The sequence below is a fragment of the Agelaius phoeniceus genome, chromosome W (assembly GCF_051311805.1).
Source record: "Agelaius phoeniceus isolate bAgePho1 chromosome W, bAgePho1.hap1, whole genome shotgun sequence".
In the NCBI taxonomy this organism is placed as follows: domain Eukaryota; kingdom Metazoa; phylum Chordata; class Aves; order Passeriformes; family Icteridae; genus Agelaius; species Agelaius phoeniceus.
In genome coordinates, this window is record NC_135301.1 from 15,370,604 (window position 1) to 15,393,296 (window position 22,693).

At 45.9% G+C, this 22,693-nt stretch overlaps 1 protein-coding gene across 4 annotated transcripts in view; it reads left to right on the forward strand.

Moving 5' to 3' along the window:
• The window catches only part of LOC129132430 (protein FAM219A-like), a 260,614-nt gene that overhangs the window by 83,250 nt on the left and 154,671 nt on the right, over window positions 1–22,693 (forward strand). For 2 of the 4 annotated variants that reach the window (XM_054651499.1, XM_054651500.1), the window contains exon 2: window positions 22,143–22,239. In XM_054651499.1, coding sequence (XP_054507474.1) covers window positions 22,143–22,239 — 97 coding nt within the window. The remainder of the gene's footprint in view (window positions 1–22,142; window positions 22,240–22,693) is intronic. The other 2 variants (XM_054651501.1, XM_054651502.1) reach the window with 1 other exon arrangement.

Sequence of the window (22,693 nt, forward strand, 5' to 3'; positions counted from 1 at the left end):
GCTGCTTTCCAGCAGACACCAGGTTCCACCATTCAGAACATTGAAACCCAAAATGTTTTAATTGTGATCATTAATTTCAAAGTGAGTAGCTGGCATCCACTTCTCACCCAGGACCCATAAATTAACCTCAGCAGTTCTGTGGTAAGGTAACACTTCCTCCACTTACTCCAGTGATTTTAGCTCTTTGTTATCTAGGTCTGTAGTAGGTTGACCCTGGCCAGATGCCAGGCACCCACCAAAGCCACTCTCACTCCTCTCTGCAATTGGACAGAGGAGAGAAAATTTATGAAATTTATGAAATGAAGGGTTCATGGGTTGAGAAAAGTGTCTCGGGGCCTCTTGCTGGTCAGAGTGACCCTGAGAAATGTTAGAAAGTCTCTTTTCCCAGCCCAGCGCTTGAAGAAGGAGTCAGAGCTCTTCAGGTTTTGGTCTCAAGGTTGTTTATTGTTCCTTATCTATAAAATATTTTCTCCTGTCCAGCTGAGGTCCGTTCAGCTAGACAATCCAGGGCACTCTGCCTGCCCCTGGGGTGGTGTTATGTCTTTATACTAAAAACTACGTATAAAATGTTTACAATTACTTTCCAATACCTATCAGCTATGTTAGACAGTGAGCTTCTACTCTAAACCAATATAAAAGTGCCAACATCACAGCAGAAGATGGAGGCCGAGAAGAAGAAGGAGAAAGGCTGGACACGCCCAGATCCCTCCATCTTGCCCCCTGAACCTCCATTCTAAAAACCCCAAAATCTACTTTTTCACCCTGTGATAAATTCACTATCATTCTGCTTAAACTGTCTTGGCTTGCAGATCTTCATCTAAGGTTGGTAACTTGCTCCACAGGTCATAATCAAAACCACAGGCATCTTGGGCTCTGTGCCAGGGTCTCTGAGCCTCCTGGCAGGGGTCTTGGCTGCTCAGGACAGTAAGAGGGATGTCCTGGGTTCCGACAGAGAAGGACTGGGGGAGATCATTCACCAAATACTGTCATGGGCAAAACAGGTTCAGCTTAGAGATATTAAATTTACTAGTAAACAAAATCAGAGCAGGATAATGAGAAGTAAAATAAACCCTTAAAAACACCTTCCCCCACCCCTCCCTTCTTCCCAGCTCTACCTCCTACCCCAGCGGCACAAGAAGACAGGGAATGGGGGTTACAGTCAATTCATCACCAGTTGTCTCCCACTGCTCAGTGAGAGGAGTCATTCCCATGTTCCACCGTGGGGTACCTCCCATGGGAGACAGTTATGCTGGTTTGAAAGTAAACCAGGGGGGAAATGAACCTCACTCAATTAGCTTAAGAGAGATTTCAGGTCGGAGTTATAATTTAATAGAACGATTACAGTAAATGCAATGATACACAGAAAACTGGCTTAAACCCACAAAGTCAGAGTACAACCTGGCACCCTGTTGGTCAGGGTGATGGTCGCAGTCCTATCAAGTGGTGATTGCAGTCCTGTTGAAGTGATGGTTGCAGCCAAAAGTGGTGGTCCTGTGGAAGTTCTGTTCCCCTTCTGGATCCGTCCAGTAGTGGTGGTATACCAAGTTCCTAAACCCCAAGATTATGTATGGCCAGGTTCAGGTGGCTCAGTACCTCCCCCAGGGTGGAGAGTTTCACAATGGAATTATGTAATCCTGTGAGTCATTTCAGTTGCCTATTCTGCTGGTGACATTCAGTTCATTGTGGCCCATTAACAGAGATGACCCCCTCAGGATGTGTGGGACTGTGCTGGTGCTTCCCCAGAGGGAGTTATCACAGCTGAGTTATTTGTGAGGAAAAAGAAACACTACCCTGCCTCACAGGGTTTGCCTCTTTTTCTGTATTTCATTTAACACCCAGTTTGTAGACTGAGGTGTTTGGTGTGCACTGGGCAGCTACTGCAAACAGCCCATTATTAACAGTTTGTCAGAAATTACATAGAGGAGAGTAGAATACACAGTTTGGGTTACAACCACAGTGTTAAAATGGTGCTCTACTCCTTTAACCAGGACAACAGTTCTCCACAAACTTCTCCAATGTAAGTCCATCCCAGGGGCAACAGTCCTCCTCAAACTGCTGCAGCATGGGTCACTCTTCCACAGGGTGCAGTCCTTCAAGGACAGGATGCTCCAGAGAGGGGTCCTCTTTCCATGGGCCTCCTACTGGTTCACAGCCTTCTCTCAGGCATTCATCTGCTCTGGCATGGGCATCATCCATGTGCTTCAGGTGAATCTCTGCATCCCTGTGGATCTCCACGTGCTGCAGGAGTACAGCTGCTTCACCATGGTCTTCATCATGAGCTGCAGGGGAATCCCGGCTCCGGTGCCTGGAGCACCTCCTCTCCCTCCTTCTTCACTGACCTTGGTGTCTGCAGAGTTGATTCTCTCACATGTTCCCGTGCTGCTCTTCTCTGACCGCAATTACAGCTTTGCAATAGCTTTTCATTTTTCTTTCTTCTTAAATATGTTATCGGAGAGGTGTTACCACAATTTCTAATTGGCCCAGCCTTGGCCTGCAGCATGTCAATTTTTAGAGCTACCAGGGATTTGCTCTGCCAGATATGGTGGAAGCTTCTAGCAGCTTCTCACAGAAGCCATCCCTGTAGCTCCCCACTAACAAAACCAGGCCATGCAAACCCAATACAGGGTCATACACCCAGCTTCTCAGCATCTCGCTGTGTTAATATTGAATGATGTGCTCCCATATCTATTAGAAATGTTATTGTTGATGAGAACCAACTGGAATCAGAATGCATGGGCCATTATTACATATGCATTGATAGGATTCTACCTGATGGATTTCCACTAGAAATGGACCTGGGTGTGCTGGTTGACAGCGGGCTGGATATGAGCCAGCAGTGTGCCCAAGTGGCCAAGAAGACCAATGGCATCTTGGCCTATATCAAGAATAGTGTGGCCAGCAGGACTAGACAAGTGATTGTCCCCCTGTAGTTGGCACTGGTGGGGCCATACATTGAATACTATGTTCAATTAGGGCCCCTGACTTCAAAAAGGGCATTGAGGTGCTGGAGTGTTTCCAAAGAAGGGCAATGAAGCTATTGAAGGGTATACAAAGCATATTGCATGAGGAGAAGCTGAAGGAACTGTGGTTGTTATGTCTGGAGAAGAAAAGGCTCAGGGGGTCCTCATTACTCTCTACAACTACCTGAAAGGAGGTTGTAGTGCGGTGGGAGTCAGTCCCTTCTGCCATGTCTCAAGTGAAAAGATGAGAGGAAATGGCCTTAAGTTGTGTCAGAGTGGGTTTGTAATAGATATTAGAACAGAAAATGCACAGAAAGTGTAGTTAGACATGGGAATAAGTTGCCCAGGGAGGTGGTGGAGTCACTGTCTCTGGAAGCGTTCAAGACATGTCTGGATGTGGCACTTGGGGATATGGTTTAGAGCTGATTATGGTGGTGCTGGGTTGCCAGTTGGACTAGATGATCTTGAAGGTCTCTTCCAACCTTGATGATTCTATGACTGGTATTCCTGAGCAGTCAGCTCAAAATAATTCAGCTGATGATGATCATACCAAAGCCTCTGAACTCTGGAGGGAAGTGGTGGGTAAATCCCTGTATATTGGGTCTTTCCTTGAGATTGGAGGGTAGGAAAATCTTCCTCTTCTTCTTTATCAAAGAGCAGATCTGTTTTAATGATCAAAAAATTTCCCACAGACACCAGAGTGGAGAATATTTTCTCAGGGCTGTAAAAATTAATTGGGAAGGGTGGGCAAATAGACACATCCTGTCACAGCACAGCTGGCCGGTGACTGGGCAATAATTTGGCCATAAATGAGAAACCCAGTTCAGCTAGCCTGGTTTGATAAACCGATCCCTGGGTGAACAATGATAGGATACATTCAAACCCAAACAGGGACTTCACCCAATCCTGTTCCACCCTAAGCTGCAGACATCTCACTGGTCAAGGAACTGGGTGGTGTTAAGACCAGAGCAATCAGCTGCTTAAACCCAGGAGTTTCAAACCACCTATATGATAAGCAGGAGTCCATAATAAACTGTCGCTGTTGTCACATGGATCTCTGAGAGTTTGTGCCATCCCTGTCTCCAACCAATGACCCCACGTAACAACATCCCAGTTCCCAGCCATGCTTTTAAGGGGCATCTGAAGGCCACAGAATCTGTGTTCCCATTCCTTTCTGCATGCACTGGGTTCCCAAAGTAGTTACAGGGTGGAAAGCAGAGACTTCCCAAACTTTCCAGATGTCAGAGGTGTTTACTGTGTCAAAGGAAGCTACATTTTCTAAGGTTCTACCAAGGGTGTATTTGTACTCAGCACCCAGATCCATTGCTCAGAGTGTAAGTGCACACTGTTGTCTGGAGCTATTTCCCACCACAGAGAGTGTGGGCAGGTGATGGGTGTAAAAAGACTGTTGACCTGATGCATTATGGCAGATTTTGTGTTTCTTGCTCAGTACTGCCAAAAGGAAAGAAGGTATTTCCATGGGTTGTTTTAAACAAAGACTAAAAACTCTACTGAGCATGCCATGTTCCTTAAATCCCTGATTTCAGTTTAAAGTGATTTCAGCTTCTCTGTGCCCCTGCATACTGAGGATTCACAGCACTCCTGCTCCATGAAGGCTCACTGGAACTATTTTCTGATGTTCAGAAATGACACATTGTACACACTGTACGACACAGCTGTACCTAGCAGGAGGGCAGAGTTTTCAAGGCCCATCATGTCAAGCCTATAGAAAAACCAAATAAGGAACCACCCCACCATTTGAATGCTGCAGCAACCATACAAAATTAAGCTCTGAGTATGTGGGGACAAAACTGATTAAACTCTGGCCTCAGCCAACTGTTATACAGTGGCCTGATGGAATGTATTTTTCTCCCTAAGAATGAAGACATAAGGAGGCCTCAGGAACAAAAAGCCCCTTAAATGTATGTGAACCTAGAGCCCTTTAGAGCCTTTACAGCCACATCTCAGCACCTGCCTTTTGATTGGGAAGGTTGTGTTCTGCTCCCACTGAGTAGAGAGAAATCACAGACGATTTACCATCCATTTCTGCACTTTGACGTTGGTACAAATGATGTCACAACAAAAAGTCTAATATCAATCAAAATAAACTTCAGAGTGTGGATGCCATTGGACAGAGAGAGAAACGGCAAGCATTTCTCACAGTGGCTTGTAAGAACTTTTAGGGAGTTGTAAGGATGTGATAACTTGTTAAGTATAAACAATCTACAAGTAGTGTTTTTCTACTTCATCTGTCTGTTCTTCTCAAAGACAGTGTGTGAAGAAGATATTTTTGTTAGTTAGCCAATGAAATAAAATCTATCGTATCACTCTATAAAAACTGCGCAGTTCTCTTTAATAAAACCTTCTTTGCTCTCTCTAAAATATTGCCTCCTGCCTATTCCTGTGTCATTCTCAGTGCAAGAGTGACATCAGAGTCCTGGGAAGAATGATAAAATATGCAGGAGCACAGGTAGTGTTTTCCTCAATTCTGGGGGATTTTCCTCAATAATAGGGAGAAACTTTGGAAGAAACAGGTGAGCCTAGAATATCAATACCTGGCTGCAGGACTGGTGCCTGCACCGAAATGTTGGGGTTTTAAGCAATGGAATAGCCTTCAAGAGGCAAAGTATTCTGGGTCTTGATGTCCAGATGGAGAAAGCACATTTTTGGACATAAGATGATGGGGCTGATAAAGAACTTGAATTGATGGGAAAGGGGATACCAACAGGAGAGTTGAAGGTAAGACAAGGGTTTTCATGGCATTGCCTGAGGGTAGAAATGCTAGTGGGAACATTTATGCTGCTCCTGGGAGCATGGAGGGCTCAGAAGCACACCTGAACTCATTGTACACCAACACGTGCAGTATGAGAAACAAACAGGATGAACAAGAAGCGTTGGTCAGTTCCCAGAGTTATGATGTCATTGATGTTAGTGAGACTTGGTCTAATAAGTCCCACAACTGAAATGCCAGGATGGAGGACTACAGGCTGTTCAGGAAGGCTAGGCAGGGCAAGCGAGGTGGAGGAGTTGCACTGTATGTGAGAGGTATAACTGTATGTCCATTTACAGTTTGGGTTGATGTGGTTGAGAGCCTCTGGGTGAGGATTAGGGGGATGGAAAACAAAGCAGCTGTCATGGTGAGTGTCTACTATTGATCAACCAGCCAAGGCAATGACACTGAGGAGTTAGTCTACAGGCAATTAGGAGAAGTCTCTGGATTGGTAGCCCTTGTCCTTATGGGAGATTTCAATTTTCCAGGCATCAACAGGGAATACCATTCTTCTGTGACAAGCAAGTCTGTAAAATTCCTGAAGTTTGTGGAAGATAACTTCTTGTCACAGGTACTCAGTGAACCAATTAGGAAAGATGCCCTCCTAGACTTCTTTGTGACTAGAGAAGGAATCATGGGAGATGTGATGGTGGTTGTCTTGGCCACAGTGATTACAAAATGGTTGAGGTTAAAATTTTCAGTGTAACGAGAAAAAAGTCAAAAGAGTTGATACCCTGGATTTCGAGAGAGCAAACTTTAAGCTACTCAGGGAGCTATTTAGCAGAGTACCCCAGGAATCTGCTTTTTAGTACCAAAGAGTCCATGAGTGCTGGTCAATCTTTAGGAACCACCTTTTAAATGTACAGGAGTAAGCAATCTCATTGTGTCCTAAGTCAAGTAAGCAGAGCAGAGGACCAGCTTGGTTGAACAGGAAACTCCTGGAGCTCAAAGAGAAAAAGAAATGGTATGATCCCAGAAAGCGAGGTCAGGCTTCTCAGGAAGATTACAGAGCTGTGGTTAGTATATGTAGGGAGAAGACACAAAAGGCCAAAGCTCAATTAGAGTTGAAACTGGCCAGTGTTAGGTCAGACAACAAGAAAGCTTTTTTAAAGTGTGTTGATAACAGGAGGAGGTGTAAAGAAAACATTGGACTGCACTTGTTAAAGATGGTCATCTGAATGATAGAGATGAACAAAAAGCAGAGGCATTAAATGGGGTTTTTTTGCTTCAGTCTTTAATGATACTGATAGACCTTGGGCTGCCCCATCCTCTGAGTTGGAGAGCCATGACTGCAGGAACATTGCCTTCCTTTGAGGACACTAAAACTGTAAATTACCAGCTGTATCATCTGAATGTTCATAAGTATATGGGGCCTGATGGGATTCATCCTAGAGTTCTGAAGGAGCTAGAGGATGTTATGGCAGGACCCCTCTCAATCATCTACTAAAGGTCGTGGGAGTCTGGGGAGGTGCCTGCTGACTGGAAGCTAGGCAATATTATTCCAATCTATAAGAGGGGCATGAAGGAAGCCTCAGCGAACTACAGACTGGTTAGTCTAGCTTCGGTACCCGGAAAAATTATGGAGAAGATCATACTGGGTGCTATTGAAAGGTATTTAAAGAACAATGCAATCATCGGGCACAATTAATGGGTTCACAAAGGGAAAGTCCTATTAACTAATTTTATATTTTTCTATGATAATGTCAATTGCCTAGTGGATGAAAGGAAGGCAATGGATGTAGTTTTCTTGATTTTAGTAAGGCCATTGATACTGTCCCTTACAGCATCCTTCTGGACAAGTTGTCCAACTGTGGGATGAGCAGGTTTATAGTGCACTGGGTGAAGAGCTGGCTGAAGGGCAGAGCTCAAAGGTTTGTAGTGAATGGACTGTCAATTGTTTGTATTGTTTGTAGCGAATCTGACTGTCAACCAGTCACCAGCAGTGTTCCTTGGGGCTCAATTCTAGGGCCAGTTCTGTTCAATATCTTTATCAATGATCTGGATGCAGGAGTTGAATGCACCATTAGCAAGTTTGCAGATACCAAACTGGGAGTTGCTGTTGACTCCCTTAAGGGACAAGATATCTTGCTCTAGATAGATTGGAGCATTAGATTATGATTAATGGGATGAAATTTAACAAGTCAAAATGCCAGATTCTGCACCTGGGATGGAGTAATGCTGGGCACAAATATGACGTGGGAGAGGAGTGGCTGGAGACCAGCCCTGTAGAAAGGAAACTGGTAGTGCAGGTCAATAGCAAGCTCAGTAAAAGTTAGCAGTGAGCCCTGGTGGCCAAGAGGGCAAACTGCATCATGGGGTGCATCCAACACAATATAACCAGTCAGTCAAAAGAGGTGATTATCCCGATGTATTCAGGGTTGGTGCAGCCATACCTTGAGTCGTGTGTGTAGTTCTGGGTCCTACAATTTAAGTAGGATGTTAAGGTCCTTGAATACATCCAAAGGAGGGCAACAAAACTGGTCAAAGGGCTGGAAGGGATGTCCTGAGAGGAGTGGCCAAGGATTTTTGGCTCATCTAGTTCAGAAATAAAGATGCTGAGGGGTGATGTCATTCCTCTCTCCATCTTCCTGAGGAGGGGAAGTGGAGAGGGAGGTGCGGCATTCAGTTTGCATGGCCAGGTTTTGGCAACCAGGTTGACTTCTGTGAGATCGGTGCAGGGGCAGAGATCCACCTGCAGCACATGGAGGAGGCCCACACCAGAGCAGATGAATTCCTGAGAGGAGGCTGTGAACCTCTGGGAGGCCCATGGAGAGAGGAGCCCATGCTGGAGCATCCTGTCCTTGAAGGACTGCACCCCATGGAAGAGTGACCCATGCTGCAGCAGTTTGCAGAGGACTGTTGCTCATGAGATGGACTCATGTTGGAGAAGTTCACAGAGAATTGTCTCCCATGGGAGGAACCCCACACTGGAGCAGGGGAAGAACTGTCCCTGAGCAGTGGGAGAAACAATGTGTGATGAACTGACCATAACCCCCATTCACTGTCTTCCTGTACCACTGGGGGAGGAGGGTGGAGCTTGAGGAAGGAGGGAAGGAGGGGGGAGGAAGGTGTTTTTAAGATCTTGTTTTACTTCTCATTATCCTGCTCTGTTTTTTTTTTAGTAATAAATTCAATCAATATCTTTAATTTGAGTCTGTTTTGCCTGACAGCATTTGGTGAGTGATGTTTCCCAGTCTTTAACTCATGAACCCTTCATTATATTTTCTCTCCTTTGTCCAGCTGTGGAAGGGAGTGATAGAAAGGCTTTGTTGGATACCTGGCATCCAGCCTGAGTCAACTCATTACAGGTGCTGATCTCTCCTCCCTGGTGTCCACTGAGAGGATGCATGGGAATGGTTCAGAGCTGTGCCAGGAGAGGTTTAGACTGGATGTTAAGAAGCATTTCTTTGCCAAAAGGGTGGTCAAACACTGGAAAAGGTTTCCTAGAGAGGTAGTTGATGCACCAAGCCTGTCAGTGTTTAAGGCATTTAGACAATGCCCTTAATGACATGCTTTAACTTTTGATCAGGCCTGAATTGGTCATGTAGTTGCACCAGATGGTCACTGTAGATCTCTTCCAACTGAAATATTCTATTTTATTCTATTCTATTCTAGTCTAGTCTATTTTCATCATCTGGCTCAGGGCTGGTCACACCACAAAGCTGAGATTTTGATGTTGGGGTCAGAACTGAAAGCATCAGTCTAGGGAAGCTTGTAAAAACTGTCAGAATTGCCAAGTGAATTTCAATAACAAAAGCCTGTGGTGTCTCAGTGTGTTCGTAGGCTTTCATAAGCAAGGGGCTAATTAGTCAAGTAAATGTTTTTCTGGGTGGACGAGCTATAGAGAGGGAAATGCATCCATTCAGGATGCACAGAAGCAGAGCATGTTCATTCAAAGAGGGCACTCCAGCCAAGTTGTCTTCCCACAGCCAGGGATTGTTCATTGCTACAGAATGCATATGAAGTGATGGGAAATAAGACATTGCCTTGATGCTCCTGGACCAGTGTCGCAGACATCTTTCATGAAAAATCCTTTCTTAGGATTTTTCCTTGTGAGAAGCTGCAGTTTTCAGCAACCAAAGTAAACAATGGTTATCTGCTGCTGTGGAATGCAACAGGTGATTGGTCTCCGGTGGGTGTTTGGATTTCTTGACCACTCATGGCAGAGCTGGCTCTTGCTCTGTCTGAGACACAGATCTTTGTTATTCATTCCTTTTCTATTCTTAGCTTAGCTAGCTGCTGAAGAAACTTTTCCTTTCTATTGCTTTTAGTATAGTCTAATGTAACATATATCATAAAATAATAAATCAAGCCTTCTGATCATGGAGTCAACATTCTCGTCTCTTCTTCACCCTGAAAACCCTTGTGACCACAGTCACAATTGGTGACCCCCGACTGAGGAGGACACTCATCACTTGGTGAGACCACCAGAGGAGCATTGCTGCACTGGGTAACCCCTGTATGTGTGGCATTGATGGTTGCTTCACAAGTGACCACAGAAGTGGATTCTAGCCAGGAGCTGAAGAACTGAAGATCCGAATTTGGACAGAGTTCACAGCAAGGCTGACCACGAAGAGAACCTTCTGAAAAGCCTCCAGGAAGATGTTCAGAAAGCTCAGCAGCACCGTGCAGATAGCCAGAGAGTCCTGGACACTGTCACAAGGTACTGTTGGGTTTTGCCCTCCTGAAGATGAGGCCATTCGCAGTTTGTGGCTGCTCATCTGGAGGACTCCTCCCCTAGAGGATGAGGTTCCATTCTCCCCTTCAGAGGAGAAACTTATTGCCCTCTGGCAAAAATGGGGTGAAGAGGATGGAATTCTCCTGTTGGAGACAGATTTCTATGAGTTCTTTCGATGGGCAAAGCTCTTTGGGTTTTTTACGAATGTGCTATATGCCCTTGATGTGTTTGTCTGGGAATGTATGGACTCCATTTTCCAATTCTTTTTGGGCCGTGGGTTCGGATGCCCCTCAATTTATTCGACCTTTTTGTTGCTCTTTCTAGTCTTGAAACGGAGAGCAGCTGTTTTTCCCTGGATTGCTAACTGCAAGGGCAAAGCCCCGTTCCCTCCGATTCCGGGGGAGGACCCTTTGGAGGGGGACGCTCTGCTGTTTTCCAGCCCCCCTGAACCGCAGTGGGGGGGCGAAGTTTCGCCCGCAACCAAAGTTTTTTTTACTGTGTCTTCGGAGCATGCTCAGACGGAGCCGGTTTCTCCCCCCTCCCGTTGCTCTCAGGGGGGATGGGAGTGGGCGGTGCCGCCCCGGCCAGCGCCGCGAGCACCGCCCCGGCCAGCGCCGCCAGCGCCGCCTCAACCCGCCCCGCGGGTGCGGGCACTTCCCCGCGCGGCCCCTCCCGCGGCCGCCCCTGCCGGGGAGCCTGTGTGCACTCCGGCCGCGGTTCCGCCAGCTTTCCTGCCTGCATCTGAGGTCTCAGAGACACCGCTTCCCGCGGCAGCGCCGATGTTGCTGGGCAACAGCGATCCACCGCTCCCCCCGGCCGTCACGCCGCCTTCTGCGACTGCGGTTCCGCGGCCGATTTCAGAGCCCGGCGCAGAAGATGCTGCCGACCCCGTGCCGCCCCCGTCGCCCCCGCCGCCTCCCCAGGCGGCCCCGCTGCCCTCCCCAGCAGTTCTGCCGCCTGTGGGGACTCCGTCCTCCGTGTCTGCGTCAGAGGCTGCCCTGGAGCCGGCGGCGGCAGCTGCAGCGGCGCCTCCTGCATCCAGCGTGACTTCCTCCCCGAGTTTTTCGGGTTGTCCTGGGGCTGCCCCTACAGGGGGAGCTGGGACAGGGGAAGAGGGCGTCAGCCTGTCCTTCCGTGGAGGAGGCATGGCCCGACAGCTGGCTGTGGGCGCAGCGCGGCTGCCTGTTTTCAAGATCAGCATTTTTGGCGGGTTGGGGGGTGTTTGGTCCGGGGTTTCCCCCTGGGGGATGCGGATCTCTCTGCCGCCCCTCGCGCGCCCCAGTGGCGAGGGGGAGGTGGGTCCCGAAAGTTCTGCCCCTGGTCCCCAGCCCAGAGGGGGTGGCGGTGGGGCTGTGAGGCAGATGGGAGGAACACCTGGTGCATTTGCATCGCAGAGGCAGAGGGCACAGCAGGAAGCGAGCATCGCTTGTCTGCTGTGGGGAAAGGACATCCCCAGACCCGAGACGAAGTTTCTCGGGACAGCTTCTGTCTTCCCATTGCCGGCATGCCTCGGTGATTTTGGGGAAAGGAAGCGTTTGGTCACCCCTTCTGCCATTGTACTGGCGGCAGGGTGCGGGTCTGTGCCAATGCAGAGCCTGCCTCGGGGGCTGAGCTTGGGCTGTCTGGCTTGGTTGCTTGGGGCAGGGCCACCTCCCGGCCTCCTGTTGGGTTTGGGGGCTTTGCTTCCCCCTTCTGGTCCTGGGCCACCTTTCTGTGGGCCAGGTCTGGGGTTCCTGATCCTTCCACATGGGCCAGGGCCCCCAAGGGCCTCTCTCTGGCTCCTCTGCTGCTGCTCTTTCCGACAAGAAAAAAAAAAAAAAAAAAAAATTTAATTGAATAAAAAAGGGTGAAAGAGCTGGCAGCAGCTCAGAGGCATTGAGCAGAGGCATTGAGGAGCCAGGGATTGGCTTCAGCCCAAGTTGTTCAATAAAGGGCTGTGGCAAGACATTTCAGAAATTTTCTCGAAATTCTTTGAAGACTGTCAATGGACATTTGATAACTATTGATGGACTTTTCTGTAGCAAGCCTGTTTCAGGACCAAAAGAAACTTTCAGATATGGCAAAGAGGAACATCTTCAAGCCATGGACTTTTCCTGAAACTCAGCTGCTTGGACTTGAATTTTCTTTGCATTGTTTTTGCATTTTCTTATATTGTAAAATCGTTTTAGTGATATGATAGAATTTTATGTTCTACAGGTGAAGAAATTCCCAGTGCATTCCACAGGAGCACTTGAGTGGAGGTTGATTGGCAACAGATAACCTGTCAAGTGTTTGTCTTTTTCTTCGGCATGAGTACAGCAGAGAAAATTACAAACGCTTTTTCCTTTTAATTTAATTAAATAAAAAAAGGTGACATGTCGCAGACATCTTTCATGAAAAATCCTTTCTTAGGATTTTTCCTTGTGAGAAGCTGCAGTTTTCAGCAACCAAAGTAAACAATGGTTATCTGCTGCTGTGGAATGCAACAGGTGATTGGTCTCCGGTGGGTGTTTGGATTTCTTGACCACTCATGGCAGAGCTGGCTCTTGCTCTGTCTGAGACACAGATCTTTGTTATTCATTCCTTTTCTATTCTTAGCTTAGCTAGCTGCTGAAGAAACTTTTCCTTTCTATTGCTTTTAGTATAGTCTAATGTAACATATATCATAAAATAATAAATCAAGCCTTCTGATCATGGAGTCAACATTCTCGTCTCTTCTTCACCCTGAAAACCCTTGTGACCACAGTCACAGACCAGGGATAGATACATGCTGGCACTGCAGATGCTGTCTCTGGCCTAGTTCAGTTTCCTTTTGGTTCCATTTTACTCTTTGGAGGAAATGGACCTGGCCGATGTATACAGTGGTGATTGCCCAGACTGATGGTTCTTTGTGATCCCTCTACCCTAGTTGTGAGTCTCTTTTGCAGTGATAATAGCATGTTCCTCTGTGGGTTCTGTTGTAGAGGAGCAGTGCTGCTGAGGCAGAAAAGCATAATTCCAAACCTTGGAAATGAATTCCTGGTGTGGACAGGCATTGTTAAGGACTCTGCTTGTTAGCGTTCAAAAACACATAATCACATAAGCGATTATACGCGGTGCTTTTTATTCAAGAGCTCTGGGAATCTGGGTAATTTCCACCCAAATCTGATTCCGACCATACATTCGAGGTGAACGTGTTTTATACTCTATCATTACTGTGATGGTTTCACAGGAAATGTGTTTTTTGGGATGCTGTGTTTTGGCCAATGGATATTCAGACTTTAATATTGGCATTTAACCTGGCCATTAGGACATTGGACATGCCTCTGAGAACACGGGGTTAAAAGCAGAGCTCTCCCCTGGGAGGGTCCTTTTGGGTTTCCTGCAGGAAAGAGTTCAGGTCTCTCCCCCAGCCCAGCTGCTGGCTGGGCAGGGGGAGGGGAAAAGCCATGTGGCTGGGAGAGGTAGGCCTGACCCCGGGGGTGGAAGGGTGGAAGAGAGAGAGAGAGAGAGATACTGGGAGCCATCGGGCAGCCCCCCCTGAGAGACACAGAGAGAGAGAAAAAGAGAGCCGCTGCCTGAGACTTTTACCTTGAAACTTGATAAACATGGGCCTGTGCCGGCAGCACGGCTGAGAAGGAGAAGATGGGGGGGGTGCAGCCGGCCGCTTGCAGGAGCTTTTAACCCCTTCTCGGAGAATGAGAACTTTAAAGAACATTGACTTTTCCTGGAAGATAGAGTGGAAGATGAGGAAGGAAATGTGCAAGTGTGAGAGAGGTCTGGGCGAGTGAGAAATAGTGGAAGAGTAGAGAAGAATCCTAGTGGGAAGAGATGATGGAGTGGCTTTTGCTGGACTCTTTTTGTACAGCCATGGACAGACTCATGTTCCTTGTGATACAGAGACTGCATTCTAGGGGGAGGAAATGCCTCAGAACCAAGAGGGTTCAGTGTTGGTGCCCCTCGGCCCCAGGGGGTGAAAAAATATGGGGAGGGACAGGTGTCCCAAAGGAGAGACTGTGCCTTTTTTGGATCGGGACAGTGCATCCTTAAAAAGACAACCCTAGAAGCAGCTCTGGTCCGTGTTCAGTGGTGAGAGCACTGGATATGAAAGGAAGAGGTCACGATGGCAGATGTACTCCGGGCAGTGCCACGAGTGACATGGAAACACATGAGGCTTCAGCTGTGTTTCCAGAGGAAGCCCATGGTACAAGAAGGACTCCTCTCCTCTTGATGAACTGAGGATTGATTGTTTGAAGAGTGGTGCTGGACTAAGAGTTGGTGATTTGGGAAATAGATGTATTGTGTTGGAAATTTGGTGGGGGGAGGAGGAAATGTATTTGTAAGGTTTTCATTTTCCCTGTGTGTGTTCCTTTTTATCTGTAGTTGTAGTGTAGTTAATAAAGTTTTGGGTTTTTTTCTTCCCTAAGTAGGAGCCTGCTTTGCTTATTCCTGGTCACATCTCACAGCAGAAACCAGGGAGAGGGTATCTTCATGGGGGCACTGGCATTGTGCCAGTGTCAAACCATGACAATTACATAACTTTCATGTTAATTATTAAACTTATATTGTTCTATTGTATACACAGATTTCAGCTAAACATAGCCCCCCTTTAAATTTCCAACATAGTTTCTCACTATTCTTCTTATGGTTATATAATAATTATATTTAATTACTAAACAATCACCACATCTAACAATTATATCTTTTATCATACTGCTTACGCAGGTGCAGTGATCTGAGAAAACACAAAGCCCAATATTTTCAAAGACTATTTTTAACATTTTCCAGGGCTCCACTATCATGCTGGTATGTCTTTAATCATCCCCATCTCCAGGGGCAGGGGCAGAGATGCAGTCTCTACCAGTTTCCAGACCTTTCTAGTCACTAGGGGGAAAGGAAGACACATCTCCAGGGATGGACTTGTCTCCTTTTAAGATGAATGTCTAACCCAGAATGGAATAAATCACTCTTTGAAAATCACCTTCCTCTTCTCTGGTGGTCTAGGAAGCCCTTTCTATTTGTTTGCTCTAGAGCCCAGCTTTGACATTGTTCTAGCAGAGTCCTCTGGTCCAGGACCAGAGTCCAGATCCTCAAAGGCACCTCAGAACATTTCTCACCTCCTGCTGTTCATGCACATGAATGTCTAATGTCACTGGAAGGTTACCCACAAGGATAAGCTACAGTCAGTATATCAACTTGTAAGAAAAATAGGGTCTGGTTTTCATTTAAAGAGTTTAAGTAGAATTTTAACCGTTTGAGCCTGAGCTAGTCCAGGTGGCTTGGCCCTTTCCCTGACGTGAACTGCTGGTTGTGTGTTCCTTCCATGTGGGACCTCATATGTTCCAGTCCTAGACTGCACCACCACAGAAGGCAATATCTGGCCATTGCACCATCATTTAACATAACATGTCTAATCCCATGCCTTCCTGCAGCCAGCAGATTGAGGGTCTGTGGTCTGACAAGGGGAGGCTTCCTTGACCCTTAGTGTGGGAAGATTTACTCAACCCTTAGTGTTTAATTTGTCTGTCAGCATCCCAGGAAAGTTGAGACCCTTGTGCCTGACCAGTTTGTCAGCGTCCCGTTAGAGGGATCCTTCACTGAGCTGTCCTATTAGATAGGAGTGTGGTTTGACTGACTTAATTAGAGTAACACATCAACAGCATAAGGGAGACCCCTCAGCAGGTCTTTATTAGTGTTACCTGCTGCTGGCAACTGCCAGTGTCCACAAAGGATTCACACAAACAGTTTATGTAATAACACTCTATTAATATAAAATCATGACAGGTTAAGGTTCAAAGGTTGTTGGTGATAGTGGCTGACTGCAAAAATATACTTGAAGAAATATGCAGGTGTCGTGGTTTGACACTGGCACAATGCCAGGCATCCACGAAAGCTGCTCACTCACCCTTCCCTGCCACAGCTGGTCAGAGGAGAAAAAAAAATTAAAGAAGAGTTCATGAGCTAAGGACCGTGAGAAAATATTTCAACCAGGCTCAACTTAAAGTTGCAAAGTGAATTTATTACTAACAAAGTCAGAGTAGGATAATGAGAAGTAAAATAGGCCCTTAAAACATCTTTTCTTCCCCCAGCCTGCTCTCTCCTTCCCACTGACAGGGCAGGGAGACAGGGTACGTGGGTTTGGTCAGGTCATCACACGAGGTTTTCTTCCGCTGCTCACGGAGAGGAGTCCTTCCCCTGCTACACTGTGAGGTCCCTCCCACAGGAGAGTGTTCTCTGCGAACTTCTCCAGTGCGGCTCCAATCTCACAAGCAGCAGTCTTCCCAAAACTGCTGCAATGCGAGTCCCTCCCACGGGCACACAGTCCTCCCAAAACTGCTGTGGCATGGGTCACTCTTCCAATCGGTGCAGTCCTCCAAGGACAGGCTGCTTCAGTCTGGAAGCAAGGGCCCTCTCTCTCCACCGGGTCTCCCACTGGATCACAGCCTCCTCCAGACATCTACCCATTCCAGCATGAGCATCTCCCCCATGGGCTGCGTGTAGATCTCTGCATCCTCCATGGATCCCCATGGGCTGCAGGGGGACAGCCTGCTTCACCATGGTCATCACCATGACCTGCAGAAGAATCTCGGCTCTGACACCTGGAGAACTTCCTGCCCCTCCTTCTTCACTGACCTTGGTGTCTCCATGTTGTTTTCCCTCACATGTTCTCACCTCCTCCTCTTCTCTGACTAGAAGAAAAAATTGCATGTGGCCCACTTTGTTTTGATTTTCGTCTTAAATATGTTTATCACAGAGGTGTTACCAACCTTTCTAATTGGCCCAGCTTTGGCCAGCAGCATGTCCATCTTCAGAGCCATCAGGGATTGACTCTGCCAGACATGGTGCAAGCTTCTAGCAGCTTCTCACAGAAGCCACCTCTGTGGCCCCCCGCTACAAAAAACCAAGCCATGCAAAACCAACACAAGAGGCAAGCTCTTATTTTCAATAAAATGTTTAGCACACGCATAGAGTATGATTCTTACCCAATAGGCATCCATATGGGGGAGAAGACAGGTTCAGCCCATCAACTGATCCCAGTAGTTATAATGGAGTCTTCCCTAACTTTTCCCCCATTCTCAACTGATTTTTATACTATTTCTTTGTGTTTATTGTGTTTAGATGAGTCTTGAGTGACTCTAGTCAGGCATACCTTTGTTACTGATTGGTGTAAAATTCTTTAGCTTCGCTTTTAAAGATACAGTCAAAAAGAATATAGAGCGCATGCCCAGTGAGGGGTGGTCATACCTTGGAGGCAGGTAACTTTGGGATGGAGGTGTGCATTATTATTAGGCGTTAATAAAGCAAGTTCATTTAAGGAGAGGAATTTCCCCACAGTTGCTGGCTCAGCAGTAGGATGTCTTCCCCTATTGCCCCTGACTGACAGGTGTTATGTGGTTTATCAGTTGTAAAGTATCATTGAGTTCCCTACCCTGCAAGGATTTCCAGAGTCTGGCCATGGTTTCTCCACTCTGCTCCAACCCTCCATTCCATCACCCTTTGCAGATGTGTGTGTATGGGGAATCATCATGGAATAGGTTTCAAGTCATGCCAACCACATTCCATCCAGGGAGCAACAAGTGATTTACTGTATAATTTCTGTACTGTTATAACTCCTGTTAAGATGCCAATACAACTCTTCAGTTTCTTCTAATTGTATCCCCAGTTACCTGTCCACAGGGTCCTCAGTCATTTTCCTACAGTCTCCAAGGACTTAGTTTTCTTCAGTACTACTAGGAAGCATCCAGCTCTTGGAGTCATGTTTTTGAAAAGCAGCTGTATATTTCCTCTTCCCAGACTGTTAGAGAAAAGGTTCTTATCTGGGAAGCCTGGACACAGGTGGTGGCCTGCCACTTACCAACTTACACATCCTGTATATATATATATATATATATATCCATGTTTAATTTAGTTTCTAGCTTCTAGTGGGAAGAAGTGAATGTGTTTGAAAACCAATTTTATTTAATATGGTGCTAAATAGAGACAGTTACAAGAAGTTTGATGTTTGCCATGAAAGGAGTTTGAATATCATAGAATCATAAAACAGAATTATAGAATATGCTGAGTTGGAAGGGACCCATCAGGATCATCTAGTCCAACTCCTGGCGCACACAGAACAACCCAAGAATGACACCATGTGCCTGAGAGCTTTGTCCAAATGCTTCTTGAACTCTGTCAGGCTTGGTGCTGTGACCACTTCCCTGGGGAGCCTGTTTCAGTGCTCAACCACCCTCTGGGTGAAAAACTTTTTCTTCATATCTAACATAAGCCTCCCTTGAAACAATTTCAGGCCATTCTCTCGAGTCCTGTCACTGATCACCAGAGAGAAGAGATCAGTGCCTGCCCCTCCACTTCCCATTGTGAGGATGCTGAAGACCACCATGAGGTCTCCCCTCAGTCTTCTCTTCTCTAGGCTGAACAAACCAAGTGATCTCAGCCACTCTTCATAAGGCTTCCCCTGTAGACCCTTCTCCATCCTTGTGGCCCTCCTTTGGATGCTCTTCAATAGATTAATGTCTTTTATATTGTTGTGCCCAAAACTGCACACAGTACTCGAGGTGAGGCCTTACCAGTGCAGAGGGGGACAATCACCTCCTTTGGCTGATGATGCTGTGCTTGATGTACCCCAGGACACAGTTGGCCCTCCTGGCTGACAGGGCACTGCTGACTCATATTCAACTTGCCATCGACCAGGACCCTGATGTCTTGAGAAGGCTGACCTGGAACAGAGACTAAACAGAGTGAAAATAATAAAGTAGGTGTTTATTAAAAGGCCTAAAAGGATACACCTTGGGCAGTACAAGAGCCTGGCCAGGGCTACACCCAAGATAGACCCAAAATGGTCACAAAATGGATGACCAGTTACGAAGTTTTACACTTTTATAAGTTTTGGTCCATTTTCATATTGGGGTAATTGTCCAATTATAGCTTCAGGTTATGAAGTTCCATCCTCCTTGTTTGCTCTCTTCAGTTCCCCGTTGTTTATGCTTTTTGGGCCTGAAGCTTGTAACAGTTGTTCTTGGTTCTCAAGCTGGAAAAGGATTGTTTTGTCTAAGTACCCTGTAAAGAGAGCTTACAAACACTTAATATGAAGCTCAGAGCTACATACCTAGGCAGCACAGAATCTGAAAAATATAAAAAGCTAAAACTTAAGGCATCAACCCCAAGGTCCCTTTGCCCTGTGCTGCTTTCCAGCCTCTTGTTGCTTAGTCTATAGACACATCCAGGGTTGCCCTATCCTGGTTGCAGAATTCAGCACTTGTTTGTCACTGTCATATTTTCTGAAAAATCGCTTTGCCCGGGATTCTTCTCCTGGGAAGCTGAGAAGCCTCAAACAAAAATGAAAACAATAATTATCTGATTCGCTTCTCCTCTGTTTTGCTGCTTTGTAATGTGGTTTGGACATTGTTTACCAACAGGTGCTTGCTTCATTGGTTTCATGTGAATTGTTTTTACTTAATGACCAATCACCGTCCAGCTGTGTCAGGACTCTGGAAGGAGTCACGAGTTTTTCATTAGTCTCTTTTAGCCTTCTATCTGTATCCTTTCTCTATTCTTTAGTGTAGTTTAGTATAGCATTCTTTAATATAATATAGATCATAAAATAATAAATTAGCCTTCTAAGAACATGGAGTCAGATTCATCATTTCCTCCCTTCAACGGGGGTCTCAGAAAATACCACACTTGTCCTTGTTAAACTTTATATGGTTGGTGATTTGTTGAGGTCTCTCTGCAGGTCCTCTCTGTCCTTAAGGGAGTCGACAGCAAACTTACTTAGTATTCCTTTGAGTCCTTGTCTTGGTTTGAAATAACAGGCATCTGCTTAAGGAAGGCAGAAGCCTCCCCTGAATTGGAAAATATAAACCCTCTCCCTCTGAATTATTATGGTTTTGAAATTAAAAGGCTCTCAGGCAAAGATATGGGAATAGGAATAACAGTTCTTTACTAGGAAAAACTAAAAATACAAATGCAATAGTACAAACAAAAAAACCAGCACTGACAGAGTCAGAATACGACCTGACACCCTGTTGGTCAGGGTGTTGGTAGCAGTCCGATTAAATGGTGGCTGCAGTCCTCCTGGAGTGACAGATGTGGTTTTGTTGAAGCAGTGATCATGTAGAAGGGTGTAGTTTTCCTCTGAAGATCCAGTGGTGGTGTAGATGGGCCTGGTCTTCCTCTGGGAATCCAGTAGAGAAAAAAGCTGCTCCTCTAGGAATCCAGTGGGAATAGGCTGCCTGTGGTGTTCCAAATCTCAGATTATATTTAGGTAGGAATGCTTGGCTCTTCCCTCTGGGCAGAGCATCTCACAATGGGATGATGTAATTCTACCAGTCATGCAGTGAGACTCAATGGCCCATTAGCAGAAGATATCTGTCTGGAGGGAGGATTGGTTGTGGAAGAGATAAAGAAAGCTCCACAGATAGGAATAGAATACACACACCTATTTCCAACTGAAGACAGTCCTGCATCCTAGTCATTAATGAAGATATCAAAGACAACTGGGCATAGGATGCAGCCCTGTGGAAACCTACTAGTGACCAAACTCTAGTCTGATTTAACCCCATTGACTCTCTGTGCCCAACTGCTGAGCCAGTTGTTCACCCATCACGTAACATGGTTATCCAGCTGTGTGCTGGACATTTTGTCCAGAAGGATATTATGCGACACAATACTAAAAGCTTTTCTGAAATAAAAAGAGATTGCATCTACTGGCTTCCCTTGATCAGCTAGGTGTGTTATCCTGTTGTAGAAGGAAATCAGGTTCGACAAGCTGGACTTTCTCCTTATGAAGCAATGCTGGCTGTGACCAGTGCTGTGTTGTCCTCCATTTGTCAATACCTCCCAGAATAATCTTTTCCATTATTTTACTGGTCACTGAACTGAGACTCACAGACCTGTAGTTTCCAAGGTCCTCCTTCTTGCCCTTCTTGAAAATCAGGACAACATTAGCTAGCTTCCAGTCATCTGGCACCTCTCTGGATTCCCAAGACTACTCAAAAATCATATTTTCATCAGTGCTGGAGTTGCCTGAATTGGCACTTTGTATATCTAAATCCTCTGCTATGCTGTACCATAGAGTACAAAACTAACTGAATTAGGCTGCCTACAAGTAGGCATAATGGGGTGGACTCAGTGTTTGAGGAACTTTGGTTTTCAGGGGGATTTCAGTGGCAGTGAAAAATGCTGTGCTGACAGATACTGAAATTAAATCTTTCTAGTTAGTCAAAACCAAATAGATCCAGGTTGGGAACTACAGACTTCTTTAATCCTCTCCAAGAGGGACTGGAGATTGAATTCTCTTACTCATTTAGTCCTTATTTCTTCTGAGATGGACTTTAACACAGCTGGTCATGAGTTTTTTAGTTTTACTCATGAGGCAGACTGGTCCACTTGGAACTCAGCTGAAACTGCAAATGTGTTTCATACAACACCCCAAAGTCATCACATGGAAATTGTTTTGGACTACTGCGAGAGCAGGCTGAATTTGAACTGGCAACCCACCCTCTATATTATATTCTCAGTATTATCTATCATATAAGCCAGATGTTGAAATCTGGTGTTTTCTGGGGTACTTACAGTACCCCGGAAACTAAACATAGCACACTAAACATGCTTCCAAAGTTTTGTCTAGGTTTCCCTAGGTTTCAGCCATTCAAAACACTGGCATGTTCTCTATTCCCTCTGAATGTGGGTGGGAATGGACTCACCTAACAGTCAGAGAACAGTCTGCAGATCTTTTAGTTTAATTATTGTTTTGTTTCATTTTCTTTCTCAACAGGATCCAACAGCTGCATCTATTTTGGACAGAGATTGTGGTATGAGAGGAGAGACTGTAGCCATGAACTGTAAGCCATCCCCACTTCAAGTGAAATTAGGTGAGTCTTTGCTGATGGAGAGTAAAAAGGCCGAATCCAAGGTCTGAAATATGGTGAGGTGCTTGTGGGACCATATGGAGATCTTCATGTATATGGCTGAGCATGCCAGCTCAGCTCAGACAAGTCCAGAGAACTTTATCAGTGTGATTCTTCTGCAAATATGCAAGGGCACTTTATCACAGGCTGTGGTAGAGGAAGAAAACTATGCCTTGAAAGGAAGATATAGCTTTTTAAACCTACAGATTTTTATCAAGGGTTTGGGTAGGAAAAGAAAGAATATAATATAGAGGGAGTGTATAGAAGAGAAGACAGGATAACTGCAAACAAAAGGGAGAGGATCAGAGACTTGGACTACCAGGAAGAGCAGTGTTACTGCAAGCTGGAGGGTTTGAAGGTTTGTAAAGGTTCACATAGAAATACTCATGCTATTTCTGAGCAATATTTTTGAATTTCT